The 16,733-nt window shown below is 41.0% G+C and overlaps 1 protein-coding gene across 2 annotated transcripts in view; it reads left to right on the forward strand.

The window, feature by feature from the left end:
• Positions 1–16,618, forward strand: part of DCBLD1 (discoidin, CUB and LCCL domain containing 1) — a 63,203-nt gene extending 46,585 nt beyond the window's left edge. Inside the window, exons 14-15 of one of the 2 annotated variants that reach the window (XM_054061218.1) lie at positions 1,443–1,562; positions 14,111–16,618. In XM_054061218.1, coding sequence (XP_053917193.1) covers positions 1,443–1,562; positions 14,111–14,289 — 299 coding nt within the window. In that variant the 3' untranslated portion in view covers positions 14,290–16,618. Of the gene's footprint in view, positions 1–1,442; positions 1,563–4,015; positions 6,930–14,110 lie in introns of those variants that run through there. The other variant, XM_054061217.1, reaches the window with a different exon arrangement.
• The last annotated feature ends 115 nt before the right edge of the window (positions 16,619–16,733 follow it).

Genomic DNA, 16,733 nt, shown 5'->3' on the forward strand with positions numbered 1-16,733 from the left:
CATGTTTCCTCATTCAAATTCACATCTTCATACAAGGGAAATGGCAAGCAGCAGTCCCACTTGTGTCAACCCAGTACAGTGCCCTGAGAAACAATATAATTTGGTTTCTATGACAGAAAGGCAATTAGAAAAAGATCTATTATACAAAGTGCATAAATTAGCATGTAAGAGTGGTCCCAGGTGCCCCCTCTTTCCTTCCCTCCTCAAAAATACCTATTTTGCAGAAAATTGCTGCTTTCCTTTTCTTTTTCTCACAGCACGGGGAATTGCCTTTCTCCAAGAGAGCAAAGGCTAGTAATTTTTTATGGCTTTAATATTTCCATGTCACTGCCCTCCCTGGTTGGGGCTGTATTTACAAAGCCTAACAATACTGAATTGCACTCTGCATGTAAAATTTGAACAGGCTTGAGGACACTGCTTTAGCAGATGACTGTAAAATACAGTGAAGCATATTCTTTATTCTTCTCAATAGCAGTTTCTAGAGTGGGGTCTCCTGTCAGCTCAGAAGTTGGGATTTAGCTGTTCTTCCTGGCCAGCTAACTCTATAGAGGAATATCTGAAATTCAGCCTTCCACCAAGCAATTCACACATCTCTTGATGAGTGCCTTGCACTAGTTCAGCTCCGAAATTCCATCCCTTAGCACGTGCTGACATAGTGAAAGTGATGCTGTTACCCACTGCAGCTCGCCTCATTAGAAAATTAATTTGTACTTAACATCATATTTGCTAATATGATTTTTCAAGGTCACATCATAATCTTTTCTCACTTGCTAATGAGGACAAATCCCAAGAAATTGGAGATAGCTTCTTACCCCTTCAGATCATCTTGGGGGGCGGGTGCACACTTTATAAATCAAGCTCCTAAGCCATCATGAACTAGGCTTGGGATTTAGTAAGCTGGGAGCTGAACCCACCTCTCCAGAGGCCTCCTGTTGCAGGCTCCAGGCAATTGTCTGACGCTGTGGATTACTTCTTTTCTGTCATAAGGATGCTGTTAGAACAAATTAATTGATGAGTGCAGGTGCTCAGTTATCAAGCAAATGGAAACCCTACTAGTCTACTGAAAAAAAAGACATCTTAAGTATTATTTTAGCCACCTAAGCAATGGCAAAACACATAACTGATTTAAAACTAGTATTTTACTAATGTACTTTGTTAAGACATCACTGCAGGCACCTACAGAGTTTAAGTCCTTCTTGCCAAGAAAATCCTCTATATAGTTTCATTTTCACTTGGAAATCCCAGCTGATGACTCACTTTTTCCCTTTCATGCCCAATCTTGGGGGGCTTTTTTTACTAACAGCCCATTTTAGTCTTGCTATTTAACTGCTTTAATATATTGACAGTGATGAGTACACTAAAAATTAGACTTTCAGATAAGCCTTCTGATTGTAAGCATTTAACTTGCTGATAAGCCTTCCATTTTTATTTCTTTATTATAGGTTGTTGGAAACAAATCAAGCAGCCCTTCACTAGACATCAGTCAACTGAATTTACCATCAGCTATAATAATGAGAAGGAGACACCACAGAAACTAGATCTGGTCACCAGTGACATGGCAGGTAACAACTGCTACTCTGGCAGTACCATGATTTTATTCTGCTTGCAGAGCAGTTAACTGGAAGAGGGCCTGTAACATTACAAGTTTCAGCTCTCACACAAGCTTAGGACCAGGAACAGATTTATCCATTTTCATCCCAGACATACAGTGAAACAGCTAAATATATCAGTGAAAAAAAAACCAAACAGTATTCTGGCAATTTTTTTTGAGTTTTCAGGAAAGATTTCCTGACTCTGAAACAGTTACAGCTCAAGGTAACCTCGGATAGGATGGTTCATGTTTGCTGACTGATTTTTGTTTCTATTTAAACACAAATGTCCCTGGAAGAGGCAGAAAATACAACGGTTCTTGTTGCTGAGCAAACAGAAAAATTGCTTAGTTGGTTTGCCGTTGGATTTTATGTTTTATGCACAGCAGGAAGTTGTGCCGAGATCCCTGTGCAGCTTTCCTGGTGCCTGAAGTATTTTGGAGATGAGGCCAACTGAAGTACTAGCAGGTAGATCACAGAGAAATTAAAAAAACACAGTGCTTCTCTTCTGTGATACTTTGCCTCCAGGTCACTGTTTGGATAGAGCAAATCTCCACATCAGTACTATTTGCATCCCAAAGGGATGGGGTTTTTATTCATCCTCTTAGCAGGTCTTATCCTTGCCTAGTTTAGCCTGTCTGGAAAGGCTAGGGAGACCAGCCATTTCATGGGATCAGTGATCAGCAATCTTCCAGAAAGATTAATTTGCTGTTTCCAGCCTCCAGACCTTAGAAGTTCCATAGAATCCCTCCAATGCATTTGGCAGAGAAACACATTTAAAAAGCAAAGGGATGGTTACTCTATTTCCGTATGGTGCTGCCCGGGATATCTTTCAAAGACGGTTTCAGTCCTTTAAAGAAACTTTCAATATAAATATGCAGAGATCTATAAAGCAGTTTTATTTCATGAGGGAAAGGGAGTGAACAAAAGTTGCTCACAATTGACGGTTATCTGGCTCCCCTGGCCACGTCTGGGGAGCCTCTGCTCTCTCCATCCTCCCCTCCTGCCTTGTGTGGGAAGTCTTTGCTCAGGCAGATTCCCAGCCCTAGGATTTCACCTATAATTTCCTTAAAAAAACCAGACACATGAAATAAAAATGTGAATGCAGCCCAGAAAGGTGTCATTTAATAATTTAATTGCAGAGGGCACGCAGTATGCATAGACATTAACATGCTACACAAAAATCCCCTGCCTTCAAATCCCCGGCTGCCTGATGGTTATCAAAGGCAGACAGGAGTGTGCAGAGACGCTTCATCCTGAGCGAGGGAGATTGCTGGGGATGGCGGTAGCGACGCCAGGAAGAGCTGCACCACTTACTTAGTGAAATATCACAACACCTTCACCCTACATGCTGAAGTTTGGGAAGCAGCCAGGAACTGCCAAAAAGATTCACAGGACATATGGGATTGAATTCGACACTCATGTCAGATGAACCACGATGCCAGAACAGAAACTGAGCTAACTTCTTCACGCCTGTGTCAAAACACGATACTTTAGCAGTGTCACTTACTAGAGCTGTTCAGGCCACTGTATGTATCCGTAACTAACTGTCACTAGCACCAAAGTGAGAAAGTTAGAACTCTGAATCTTCTCATAATAGTTCTACTGGTTTTTTATAAACCTTTTTAGTCCAAATCTCTTTCTTACATCACAGCCTGGCATCCGCCTAGACTAGAGGTGCAAACATGTACTTCTTGAGACTGTATCTCCTCCATCTCACTCCCTGCTCAGCCTGTCTGCCCATTCCCAGCTCTATCCCTGTTGTTCCCTTGACCAGAGTGATCGGCTGTTTCCTCTGGCAGCACCAGCCCCACTTCTCCTCCCACAGCTCATCCCCTTTCACGCGCCTGCAGCAGTGCCGAGCTGGCTTAGCACATTTCACACTTCCTTTGACTCTCTTGGCTGCCGTTCCACCTAACTTTATCCTCCTCGTCAGTCAGCTACCGCAAGATGCTTTTTAAATAAAACCAGCACTTGGTCAGGTTCATTAAGAATCCTCTAGGCATTTTAATTATTCCAAAAGTGGGACACTGGTTTGGGAGAGCTTCTCATTTGTTTATGTTCATTTGACCAGTTAATTGCTAATATTTCAGTGATTTCTCTCTTTTTTTTGGAGCTTTTTCAAGTAAACTCCAGAAAGGATGTTAATTTATTCGTGTGGGTAGGTGGGGAAGGAGAGAAAAGTAGGAAAAGGGGTGGCAGATTGGAGCACCTCCATGAAAAGCTCTGCCATGTTCTACAACACTTGCCTGCTAAAGGAGGTTGCGGTACCAGCACTGGGGCAAGGTTTCCTCACATACCTGATAACCATGCATTTGATACAGTAAAAGAGTAATTTTTCAACAGGAATGCTTATCCATGCAGAAATAGTGAATACATAAAATAATCCGTCTGTGCCTTATTGAGCCGTTGATGCTTCCTTTTAGACTATCAGCAGCCTCTCATGATTGGGACTGGAATGGTAACACGGAAAGGATCTACTTTTAGACCCATGGACACTGAAGATGAGGGAAGAAGGGGGAGTTCCGAGTTTGAAAACCACTATCACTGCCCACACAGAGCTAACCGGCATGAATACGCTCTGCCCCTGACCAGCCAAGAGCCCGAATACGCCACCCCTATCATAGAGCGGCACATAGCAAGAGAAAATAATTTCCCCTCTGAAAATGGCTACAACGTACCTGTTGTGTCATCCCAGAAACAATCCCTTTCTGCTGGCAGCTTCTCTAGTTCGTGTAAGACTGATACCAGGAATGGAGACTATCAGACACCCCAGAGTGTTGTAAACTACGACAAACCCAAAATTAACAGTGTTCTGACCTCCGTGAGCTACAGCACGGACTACCAGAAACCCCAGCCCAGTGCCCTCGGGAGCGAGGGTTACTCAACGCCCAGAGACTGCCTAAAACCAATAAGCCAGACAGCAATGACAGCTCTCTTGTGATCTGCTGAGTAGGAGAGACGTGGTGCACAGGAACGTCACTGCACAGCTTTCTGAAGCGAAAACAGAGTTTGGAGGGACTCCGCTGCGGGAGGCAGAAGGCAAACAAACCCTGTGTACATAATATTGCAGTCTTGCTGGGTTCTGACATCTGAAGAAAGCATATGCTGTTTATCACTGTTTATAGCAAGAGAGATGTTATCAGTGAAGACTGTACATCTTATTTTCTGTAACTGATCTCAGTGCTCCATTTGCAATGTGTGCAATTTGTACATAGCTTTTATTTAAGGAGAATTTCTTAAGTTTCCTTTACACCTGGGGAATGAAAGGATTGCAGATATGCCCGTTTAAGAAAAACAGGCCTCCTTCTCTGTACTTTACCTGCTGTTGTACTTTACCAGCTGTAAAAGATGTATCTTATGGTTGCGGTGATTCATCTCTTTTCCTGTGATAGCTGAAGATAGGGCATCACTGTAGTGCTCACTGGGAAGGTAGAAGAAGTAAAACTACTTGAAGCATAGCAGGCACAGGAAAAAGTAGCTGAGCATTTAAATACTATGCTCAAACCCACCTTCCTGGCTGCTTTTTTAGCAGCAATTCTTACATGCTTGAATTTTATCTAGTGTATGAGCCGAGCCTGTCTAACTTGCTGTTCATGTTGACAACAAGCATAAAGGCTGAAACCAGTTTTGGGTTCAAGCCATGGTCATCACTCTGCCACAGAAAAACCAAAAACAAGAAACAAACCCAATACCAGTCATTCTGGCTTGTTGGGTTTTTTTTCAGGAAAAGTTTGTGGAAATAAAATGTGAATTTACAGCTGAGAATTAAATCTCATTCAAGCCCTAGCTTATACTTTTGCTGCTAAATTGTATGGAAATTTGTTCTTTGGCACAAAGCAGCAAACTTCCTGAACTCTTCAATACTTTACTAGGTATTTCTCTGTCTTACAAATTTAGTGTAACATTTCTATTTGGAGCGCTCCAACTAAGTAAATCACAGTGTGTATGACTTACTGTTGCAGTTAAATTTGCAAGACAGCAGATGAGCACAGTTGTTTTCAAATAGTTTTTCTTTTGCAGCAGATGTTATCTTTATTTCTGTTTTTAGACAAACTTGAAAAAGCGTGGGGATGGGTGCAATGTGTTGCACAGTGGCTGGTTCCTCTTTCAGCAGAGGCATCATCGAAGCAAACCAGTTTCTTGTAACGACTGGGACCATTCACTGCCCCTCTACCTGCAGAACTTGGAGCCTTATCTTGAATTCAAAAGCTTCAAGAAGTTATATACTTCTGGGGAGGAAGAATGGTGCTATATTTAAGGCACACGGTTGGGAAACGAGACCAGTAAAACTTGAGCTCTGGGGAAGTCACTATCTGAAGACCCTGTTTCCCCACATGTCAACTGGGGATAATTTGGAAAGGGTGCAACAAAGATTCATGGTTTCTTTGCAAAGAGCTTTCAGATCCTTGGATGAGAAATGCTGTCAGAGCACAGACTAGTTGCAGTGATATGACTCAAATACTGCTAACTGCAGCCATACACGACCTTAAGGTCAAGGTCTTGGTGAGTTCTTTGCAAATACTTGTTTTGAGGCCTTGGAGGTGCCATTCCTTCATGCTGCCACACCATGCACGTGATCCCTGGGCAAAGAAAGAGTCAAGGTAACCTCGTCACCTTCCTGTGTTTGCTGTCAATACAGTTTCTGTGAAATGTCTAAAACACCTCAGGTCCTGAAGCGAAACAGCAGCAGCCTGTTTGTTAGACCGAGCTGGGCGGTGTTGTTTACCTTCTGTTGTTTACATGTCTGTGTAAATAAAGAACACTGGTATTTGTAAATCAGTCACACAGGGCTGCTATTTAACTCTGTGACTTGATCATCGCTGCACGCCCACTCTTGTCACATATCCCACAGGGTGAGAAAAAAGCGTTCCTTATGCACTGCAAAAGTGCCAGTTGCGCTGCTGCAATTTGCAGTCCCAGTGTGACAGGCTAAAAAAAGATTCTCTCAGTGCCCCATTTAGCCCAGCTTTTCTGTCCATAAGCTCTAGAGAAGAAGCACTAAGGAACAAACTTCTGTACCCAAACCTGCTGCTGGATGCGTATAATTGAGGAAAGGATGAAGATGCCTTTCTGATGAGCCTGAAACTAATACTCCACCCACACAGCTAATTAGCCTGACTTGTCATTTTACAAACAAGCAGAGTTCAGTAATCAGAGCTACACCCCACCTTATGAGGCACCAAGATACTGCAGCAGTGCAAAGGACCAGGCAGCAGATGACATGGCTCGTATTATAATAATCTTTTCACATACCTCTGCCACATGCTTTGCGCATCTGCAGCATGCTACAAGTGTCAGAATGTTCTTGGTAGCACATGCCCCTTTCTGCAGCCATTAAAACTCATCTCAACACAGCTGTTTTAGCCTAATAAAAAATTGGGTCTCAATTTGCACCTTGTCCTCATCCCCGCTCCCCCTAAAAAAACCCCACAAAACCGCCACAGATGGCTTAAAATAAATCCCCAAACATCTTCATCCTCCCTGTGTTATGGTGTCTCAGTGCTGATTGGGATGGAAGCCGCACAGTAGCTTTGTAGTCCACCACAGCAGCTCTGTAGTCCATCACAGCTCCTGGTCATTGCTGTGATGCTGCATGCTTCACGTCTGAGTGACTGCTGAGGGCAGTTAACATAAAAAGCCTTGGGCTTCTCCACCTCAGCCTGGGAAACACGAAGTTTAGTGATCCCAGCAGCAGATATAGAGGGGAACTTCCTACCTGTGTAGTCTATCCTGTTGGTGGTGGAGATACTAAATCCTGGTGTAGGTAGGAAAGGGGACTGCCTGAATCTTCCCAGTAGTAGTGATTCATCCCCATGTTCTTCCTTTGAATGGTTTCTCACACTGGTACAGCAAACTCCAATTCATCTGCATCAGCCTGTTCTCACTATCAAAACCAGTTGCGGGTATCACACAGGCAGCCTTATCAAACATCACACAATTAAGAATCTTCCTTCCACAGTGAAGATTAGAGTATACACAGTTTTGAAATGTTTGCGCATTTGGAAGGGCTGCATTAGCCCTGGGTCTCTCTCCAACATCTCTAGAAGATTGTGTGAGAGCAGAGTTTGACCCTCTGGTCAATGGTGACTTTCAATAGCATTTCCATACCAAATTTCTTCCCTGAGCAGGCACTCTCAGTAGGCTAGAACAGTAAAACCAAGCCAGAGTTCACAAGAAGGTTACATATTAACTGATCATAGCACTAAGGGCCTGCCTGTCCCAGCTGCAGCTGATGGCAAACCTCTGACTTTGCCAGGAGCAGGGTCGCACACTGAACGTATGTCCAACTAAGGGAAATGAAGAAGGTTCTTGAAGTAAAAAAGTGTAAAAGGCGATGTACACTGCCTACAACTGAAAACCAGAAGTGACAGCTGAGCATGTGTTTCCAGCTAGTGCCTTCTATTTAACCCCTTGCCCTACCCCCACCCCCCAAATAACATAAGTCCCCAAAACACCACAGCAAAAATACAAATGTTCTTTGCTCTCACCACCTTAGACTGGGAAGTAGATTGAGAATTCTTATTTTTTCTGTCAATTACCTTTGCAACACTCAATATAAAAGCTTCTTTTCCCCCTATGAAGCGTAATTCTAAGTAGTATTTCTTTCAGTTTTTCGAGTTTTAACATTAGATAACAAACCCTAACTTAGTAGCCACCAGAATCTTTATATTGAACAGGAAATAGATTTCCCCAGCTCCATGGATGATGTCTCGCTCACTCACTCACTCACTCACAGCACCATCTGCTCTCTTTCAGTGTCTTTTCCTGGATCAAGCATTTGGTCTCACCGCCCTCTCTAGACATCATCCACAGGATGGATTCAAACAGCTCATAGCCCACTGGCTGCAGCAGTGTCTGCATAAATGGGGAAGGCAGGGAAAGCCCTGAGACCAACCTGCATCCCCTGCATCCGATGAGTATTACAACCACTAAGCTAACATGGCAGCGATCACAGCAGTGTGTTTTAAAATCAGAGATTCCTTAAAAAAATCTCCATGATGTTGGATTCCAGCCACTAGAAGCAGGTTGTGAATCCCATGGCTTGTCTGCATTACTGGCATGTCTAAACCCTGGGAAGACTGAGTTTTAATGCAGACTTTCTTCAGATTTTTCCCACCAAGAAGTTAGTGGAGTCCCACCAGAGGCACGAAACAGTCCCTATAAAGAATGGGAACATCAGGCTGTAGGTCCCATTACAGGAACAGACAACTCACTGTGTTTAACTGTTTGGTGGATCACTGTCATTGATACACATATGATTTGTTTTTCCATGGTGCTGGACAGTCCTATCACATGTAGGCACATGGCAAGGATTGCTGCACCCTCCCCAGCACCATTCCATCATTGCCAGACCTCTGGACACATTACCAGGTGCTCCAGGACTCAGGTCCATTGCACTGGAGAAAAATGGTGTAGTGACCACACACAAAATTGCAGAAGGCACCAGAGGCCTTTCAGTGCTCAGATGGCCTAAACTGTGTCTACCAGCAAACCTACACCCACTGTTGAATAGGAGAAGCATTAGGGGAAAACCCCAGGTTAGCTCTGTTGTGACATCCCCAGTCAGCTCCAGCTTTGTATCAGTGTAATACAGGCAGCAATTTCTGCCATCTCTTGGCATGAGAACTCCCTCCCTCCTTCTGAGGGTTCCAAAAAATCACAGCAAGGAAGTGCTATTGCCATAACAAATTTCACTATTTACACTAAGTTGCATTTCAGCAACACCCTCAAAAATGTGCATATAAATTCACCAATGAGGTAGTTAACCAAAGCTAAATGAGTGCAATTATTTGTTTGCGTCCTGGCTTTTGCCAAAAGCAATGCAAGCAGGTAATTTTTCTCCAGGGCATTTTAATTCAGTTCAGGAAAGTAACATGAAGCAAAGAAATGAACAGGAGTTTAGTGACCTCTAAGAAAGGAATCAGTGGTCTTAGAGAAGTCTTATGGGGCTGGGCACCCACTGAAAAGTAACCTTGTAGAAATCCATCAGTTTTCTTCTGTTCATCCTCTCTCCAAATCCAGGTTAGGTTTGCTCAGTGAGTGCCTTATAGGGCTCCTCTGGCCTGTAATCAATCCAAACCCTAGGAATGACGAGGCACTTGTCATTGCATTTCTTTTTTCCTTATTGTTTTCTATAACAAGAATCCCATATTGCCCTTTTCTTTCCAGTGTCAGCTATGATGTAAGCTTGTACAGACCTCCAACCTTTGCTACAATAGTTCAACATGGGGTAAATGAAAGCAGAACTTAGCATTTCACTTGAAACTCATTGGTGTTGTTGACAATCATATTAAAAATTACCCTGCAATAGCTGTGTGGGGTTAACAAGACTAACAATGTTATGAAGAAGCAGCAGCAATGCCTATGAATTATTGAAGACTGAGTAGTTTCAAGCAACATGCTTATTTAAAGGGAAGGTGCCATTTCTGCACAATTACTTCCAAACTTGAAATAGAAACCTCTCCTGCGGGCTTCTTTTCTTGAAGCACTTTGGTACAGTCCGACCATCCATAAAGGACACAGTGGGAAGGGGTCAGATAAAGCGTTTCTAAACTAGATAAAGATGAGAGGGAAGACATCCTTAGTTGGGGAAAATTCATGTTATGTACAACAAGGAGGATGCTTAGCATCTGACCTTCTGTGCTATCTCATTGTATAGTCTGGACACGAGAATTTGGAGACTTTTTCATTCAAACGTCACCATATTTGTTTAGGCTTGGCCTCACTTATGTGTCTGCAAGTCCTGAAAAACATTTACCACCTACAATATGTAGAGGTTATTCAGTAACCTCTTGTCCTCGTCTGAGTCAGTTTACTGTGTATTAAGACACTTGCATCACAGCTACAGAGCTGCCATGAGACACCCAAGAGCTTATTATCCATTTATTTTTACAGTCACAGGTGTTAAACGGAGAAATTCAGGAAGGAAACAACTTGATTAAGCTAAAACTCAACATCATTTTTCAACATAGCAAAAAATATACACCAGCATACACGACATAGTATTGTAACTAAGGTTTTCGCAGCCTGATTAATTGTCCTGAATTGAACTTGGAAATCCATAAGTTTGACCAGACACAAACTTTTTAACAGACCTTACTGTAAAAGCTCCCTTAATGATCTGAATTACCTGCTTACCTGGAGAGAAGCAGTATCCCCAAACTCAGCATTTCCTCCCATGAGTCTGAGCTACTAAAAGGAGTGAGAAAACTTACAGCATAACAAATTATTCAAAACCTGTGACATTCTCTCAGCCAGATCAGATGACAACAGACAATAATAGACTTTCAAAACACATTTAAATTGCCTACTAGAAGGTAAGCAAAAAAGTAATGCCAAAATTCTAGGCTTAAAAGAAATACCAAGAACAATTTAAAACAAAAAATACAGGAAGACATAGCAATGACTGAACCCTGACCCACAAGGGAGGTCATCAGAAGTCCTCCTGCATGAGAAGTGGCAGATAGCAGAAAAAATGGTGATGCTTGCCATAAAAAAAGGGGCATAAAGGACCTCAAAAAGACAGTAAGTACCATTAGCCACCACCCAGTCTCTGGTCTGAATGATTTAGTGCCTTAAACAGGTACTTGAAACTTCAGCCATTGCAAATTTATTTTATACATTTAAATTTCTGTGGCCCAGGCAACCATTTCACAGATGGGCAAACTGAGACAGACAGATATGCTGCCACTTGTCCAGAGCTGTAGCAACAAATCAAGCCCACCTAAAAATGTAAAAGCCTTCAAAAACACCAATCGCAAACCTGTGAGAAGTCCTCCGTCACGTAGGGAGAGAAGACAGGGGCGATAAAGACTAAGACGAGCTAGCAGACCTCACTTGAAGAGGCAGCTTTTCTTCACATCTATGGCTAAGCTTTTTATCCTTAAGTGACACCATCTGTTCTGACAGACAGTTTTATAAAATTTGAACAAGGTGACCTGGATAAAGCATGCCTGTTATATGGAAATGCCAGGGTCATACATGGACGTGGAAAGGTTGTGGACACCTCGTGTATCTTCTCTTCCACAGATATCTAAGTGCTTTCAGCATCTCATCATATAATGCAGCACAAGCACAAGTTTTTTTTGACACCCCATAACACAAAGTTTTTATAACAATACTACGATAACTTTTTTACTATCTTATATATGCCTGGCAGATGGCATTCTTAAAAGATACCACTTTAGGCTATGTATTTAATTTATATAGTTAACTTTTTGACAGATGAAGTCACACTCCACTCCTCCCCATTTATAGCACAATCATGCCACTGTATAAGGACCAGCATCAAGGACACAAAAATTTTATGCCACAGAACATTTGGCTTATAAATCCACTGATCACCTCCTTAAATGACAGCAAGCAAGGTTTGGAGACTGCACTATCATTTGGTGATCACTGGAAATCAGTAGCAGTAGAGAAAAGATGATGGTGGGTCAATGTGAATGGACTTTCCCCTTTCCTGTGACAGAGAAGCTTCTGTCTGAAATTGGACTAGAGCAAAATGTAAAGATATCCCTTTTTTCAATTCTCCTCACTACACTCTGAAAGCACCATACACAGCCTCTGCTCCATCAAAGACCCCAGGAATACACCAAGGCTGGTTGCATAGCATGATTTAAGGGCAATACTGAAGTGCAGGTAGAAGAGTTTACAAACCTGCCTGGTATCTACTTCATTACTGGTGCATTTGGCCCCTTTGGAAAGACTTAATCTGTCCACAGAGATCAAAATATTCATTGCTTGGGTGTGAGCTTATAAGGGAGCAGAGCAGTCACCTTTAAAGTAATTGATGGGAATATTTAAGCCTTCTTTAAGAAGTCATGAATTCATGATATTATAATTGCCTCTGTGTGTGCTCTTATATGCTTGTACATAAGCTACGCAGATATGGAGGACAATTTTTTCCACAAGATGTGTCTCCTGCAAATTACTTGCTACAGGATGTGAACTAGACTGGATGTTTTGTTATCTTAAGAGTACATGTTACTAGAAATAGTTCTAACTAATAATTTTTTTCTATTTTTTAAATTATTGAAAAACCTAAACCATCAACAAACAACCCATAAAACAATAGGTTCTATTTCTCAAAGTCTGGCTAACACCACAGCTTTGAAGGAAGCTGCTGCCCCCTTTTGGAACTAAATATAAATGCAAATAGATTACGATCACAATTTGCAATTACTAAGTAATAGACAAGTATTTTGAAAATAGCATAAAATTGTGTCAGTTCAAAATACAGTTCCTAATTCACCAGATCACTCAAGACAACCACACTAACTCAGTATAAAATACATAGTGATCTTGTTAATATATAATCCTATATAATAATAAGTACCAGTGTTCTTCATTTTAACATAAAATTGGTTCAAAAATTAGTAACTCTCCTATGACACCGCACATTCATAACTGGCAGAATACCTGAGCTGTCACACTAAATGAAAAGGAAGATCAAATAAATAGGAAACGGTGCAGTAACAACTCATTTGATAGCTATATAAAAATCCCCATTTATCATATACAACAAGTCCATTCCTCAGTTCCAAGCACAAAGCTGCCAGCGCTCAGCAGGTGAGGTGTGTACCCACTGAAGGGTTTACGTCATAGCACCCAATGGGAATCCCTTCCCACAGAACCAAAAATAACCATTTAAATCGTAAGTGAAACTAGGGGGAACTTGGTGCCTTTGTGGCTGTAACCCAAAGGCTCTGATCTGATAAGAGGATCAGCATGTGCAATGCATAGCACTCTTCACCCACCCTTGGCTGAAGAAGGGTCAACAGCAGTAAACTCACCACAGGTTGTTCCAACAGGAAGTAAACTGGAACATCCCATTTCTTGTCAGAAGAAAAATGTTCAGGACAAGGACATTTCCAGAAGTGTAAGGCAGGTGGCTGGATGCACAAGTACTCCAGTTCAGCAGTGTGACTGTTAATGCTTTCATTCTCCTAAATAAATTGATAATAAACACTTGTACAACAGCAAATAAAATATCACTAAGTAAAAATAATTTCACACTGCTCTGTTTCATTCCACTTTACAGAGGTAATAACTGTCTAAATGTTTGCACATGTAAGGGGAAAATTAAGATTCAATCAACAGGACTTAAGGAGATTTACAGATGTATCTGTTAACAATTTGAAGGCTTACTATTCAACAGAAAAACTACCAAATATCTTCCACGCACCCGACTTCCAGCACTACAGGCAATCAAAACACGTCTGTGAATGCCTGTACTTTTGCTTTCCTGTTTTTTCCATTTTCCTAACCTCCTGTTTGAGAACCAACGCAGGCAGCAGAGAGCAGACAGCCCTGCGCCTGATGGGAGGGGATGCTGGGGAGATGGCTCAGGCCGCAGCTCAGAGCAGCAGTGGTTTTGCATTTCAAAAGTAAAATTTGAAGAAACAGAGAGTACCAAAAACTTAATGAGTGAAACGTTATCATCATCTTCAGTAGAAAGTGACAAAGAGAAAACAGCACAATTTTAACCAGTTGTCCTGAAATTTTTTTTTTTTTAGGGATCAATGCACTCCTAACATACCTCTCGCAGGGGACTGGAAGAGCATCCTCCAGCAGAGCCTTCAAAAGTACTGGTAGCTCCAATGCTTCCCCTCGGTACAGCTGGGAGAAAAGAAGCTTCAGCATGCTAAGCAGTGGGCTGACAAAGAGACACCAAATAAATTTGACAGCTGATTGAATTAAACAATTGTAAAGCATGTGGAATATTTACCCAGGTGACTTCAATTTTCTCTTACAAAGGGCACCATTGAAAAATATTGCTTGGGCTTTTGGCCTCTAAACCTTGTTTGTGTCCCACACAGCACAGGTATGGCCATCAGAAGCAAATACCAAAGTACCCCTGTGGCAGGGTACACCAGGCAAACACAGATAAGGCAAGGCTACTCCAAAGCGTAAGAAGCAATAACTGCCTTTTCTCTCCTTTCCTCTTCCTTCTGCCTGTTGAAATCAGTCACATCTAAACCCTCCCAAAACCTTTAGAGCTAAAAAATAAATGCATGCAGCTCTAGCCCTCACCAATTGGGCACCATACATCTTTTCATCCAGCGCGACTCAGCCTTGTCCACTGAGACAGTTCCTATCCTCATAGCCTTCTACTTTCCACTTACACATTCTCAAACCATTAAGTACTACCATAATTATACTACTACCACAGTTACCATACCATTACCTGTCACTTGAGCTCTCTGTTCATCAGATGAACTTGATACTTTATGGCAAGACAACAGCTCAACTACAGCTGTAGTTGAGAGATGATTTTTTTCAAAAAATATAATTTAAAACACAAAACAGAGAGTCTGAACAAAAGGATTTTAATATCCGGACTAAAAATTATATCTTCAATACAAGTGTTTTGTAACTTCAGTGGAAAAAATAGAATATACCTATTATTCAAAATTTATTGAAAACAAAGAGAGACAAAAGAAAGAAAAATGGCAGTTTTCACAATTTGATCCATATAATTTAATCCTTTGGCAGGTTTGGGTCTTTACAGCTTTTCTTAGCCAAAGGCTGCAGAATATTTATGGTATTATTATACAGCCAGACATTGCAAATATTTCCTTTTTTTTTCTGTAGAAAATGCATCTCAAATAATGAAATTTGAGACACGTCCTATAACTCTAGCTTCTTAAAAACGTACTTGGCTATTAACTATTGCTGGTCCAGACTGGATTACTGTAAAACTTCATGTTACATAGTTTTGGTTTTCCTTGTGTTAGGTTTTTGGCTGGATGCGGACTACATGCTTAAAAGAAAAAGATCACACACAGGATTAGATACCTATATTTTATATATAAAACCAGAAGAAAATTAAATATCAGGCCAAATTAGGTGAAGAAATCACTGCAATGCAGAAGAGTATATTTATTTATAGGCTAACAAAAATATATTATACTCAGCTTAACTAGATGTATACATTTGTTGCAAAATGCTCTACTTGCTACAGAAATAAGATTAATCCATGATGTCATAATGTTTGGACAGATACAACATATACCTGAATTTTGTTTGATACAACTGTGGATTAACACATACTGAGACAGATACAAACCCTCTCCACTGCCAAGAATACACTCTACAAAGGAAATTATACATACAGCCTTTGATTAGAGTTAAATTTATTGCCATAAAGCACTTCCCTTAACTTACATGCTCTTAATTAATATTGGTCCCAGACGCCAACAAACTGTCCACCTTTAGCTTAAAATACAATTGTCTCACTGAAGATTTTTTTCTAACAGGCAAGGAATTATCAACTCAAAAAAAATCACAGAATTATCTTTAGAATATTATTTTATTTTTAAGTAAAAATATATATACACACAAGTAAACAGTTTTGCACTTTAAAAAATAAAAATGAAGCCTGAACTCTGACTTTACTTGGAATTTTTTCCAAGTCTAATTCATTCAAGAGCCTCTGGGAATCAGCAGGACTCAGCCTTCCAGTTGCTGACAAAGGGAAGAATACACATTTGTCTGTCAAATCTGAAAATCTCAACTTGCCAAACTTTTCTCACTTTAAATATTAATCTCTAAACATCTCCATATGAGTACAATAAACCAGTATGCTAAATCAGCTGGTAGGAAGCATGGAGTATATGTACGCAGACTGTAGCGTCTGAGCAAAATCCTCCTGTTCAGGGCTTTCTAAACAAAGATTATAATGACTGCAGGGAAAGAAATCTGGTGATAATTACAGCTGCCTGATTTGTCTACTCCTAGTCATTTCCCTCAGCAATTGTTCCTTCTGTTGATCTCATACATAGGTTAAAAATAGACAAGGTAGAAGTAGAGAAAGGGTCCAGCAAGCATCATGAGAAACTTGGGGACAAGAAATATTAGGAAAATAACTCTAGAAACATTCTTCCACTTCAGTGCTTTTGAACAGTTCTAGCCTAAGTATGCCCAGAAAAGAAGGTGTGCGCAGCAGAAAGAAAGAATGAATAAATAAAAATTTCACCTTTACCTCGAATAAAGGGAAACCATACAGGCAAATTTAATGTCTTTTTAAAAAGTACTAGACAGGTTGGATGAGACTCATTTCTTACAACCGCAGCAAGATTTCACACAGCAATGATTTTCAAAGACGAGATCATCACTACTTGGCTTTGAACTATCCTC

The sequence above is a fragment of the Cuculus canorus genome, chromosome 3 (genome assembly GCF_017976375.1).
Source record: "Cuculus canorus isolate bCucCan1 chromosome 3, bCucCan1.pri, whole genome shotgun sequence".
NCBI classification, from domain to species: domain Eukaryota; kingdom Metazoa; phylum Chordata; class Aves; order Cuculiformes; family Cuculidae; genus Cuculus; species Cuculus canorus.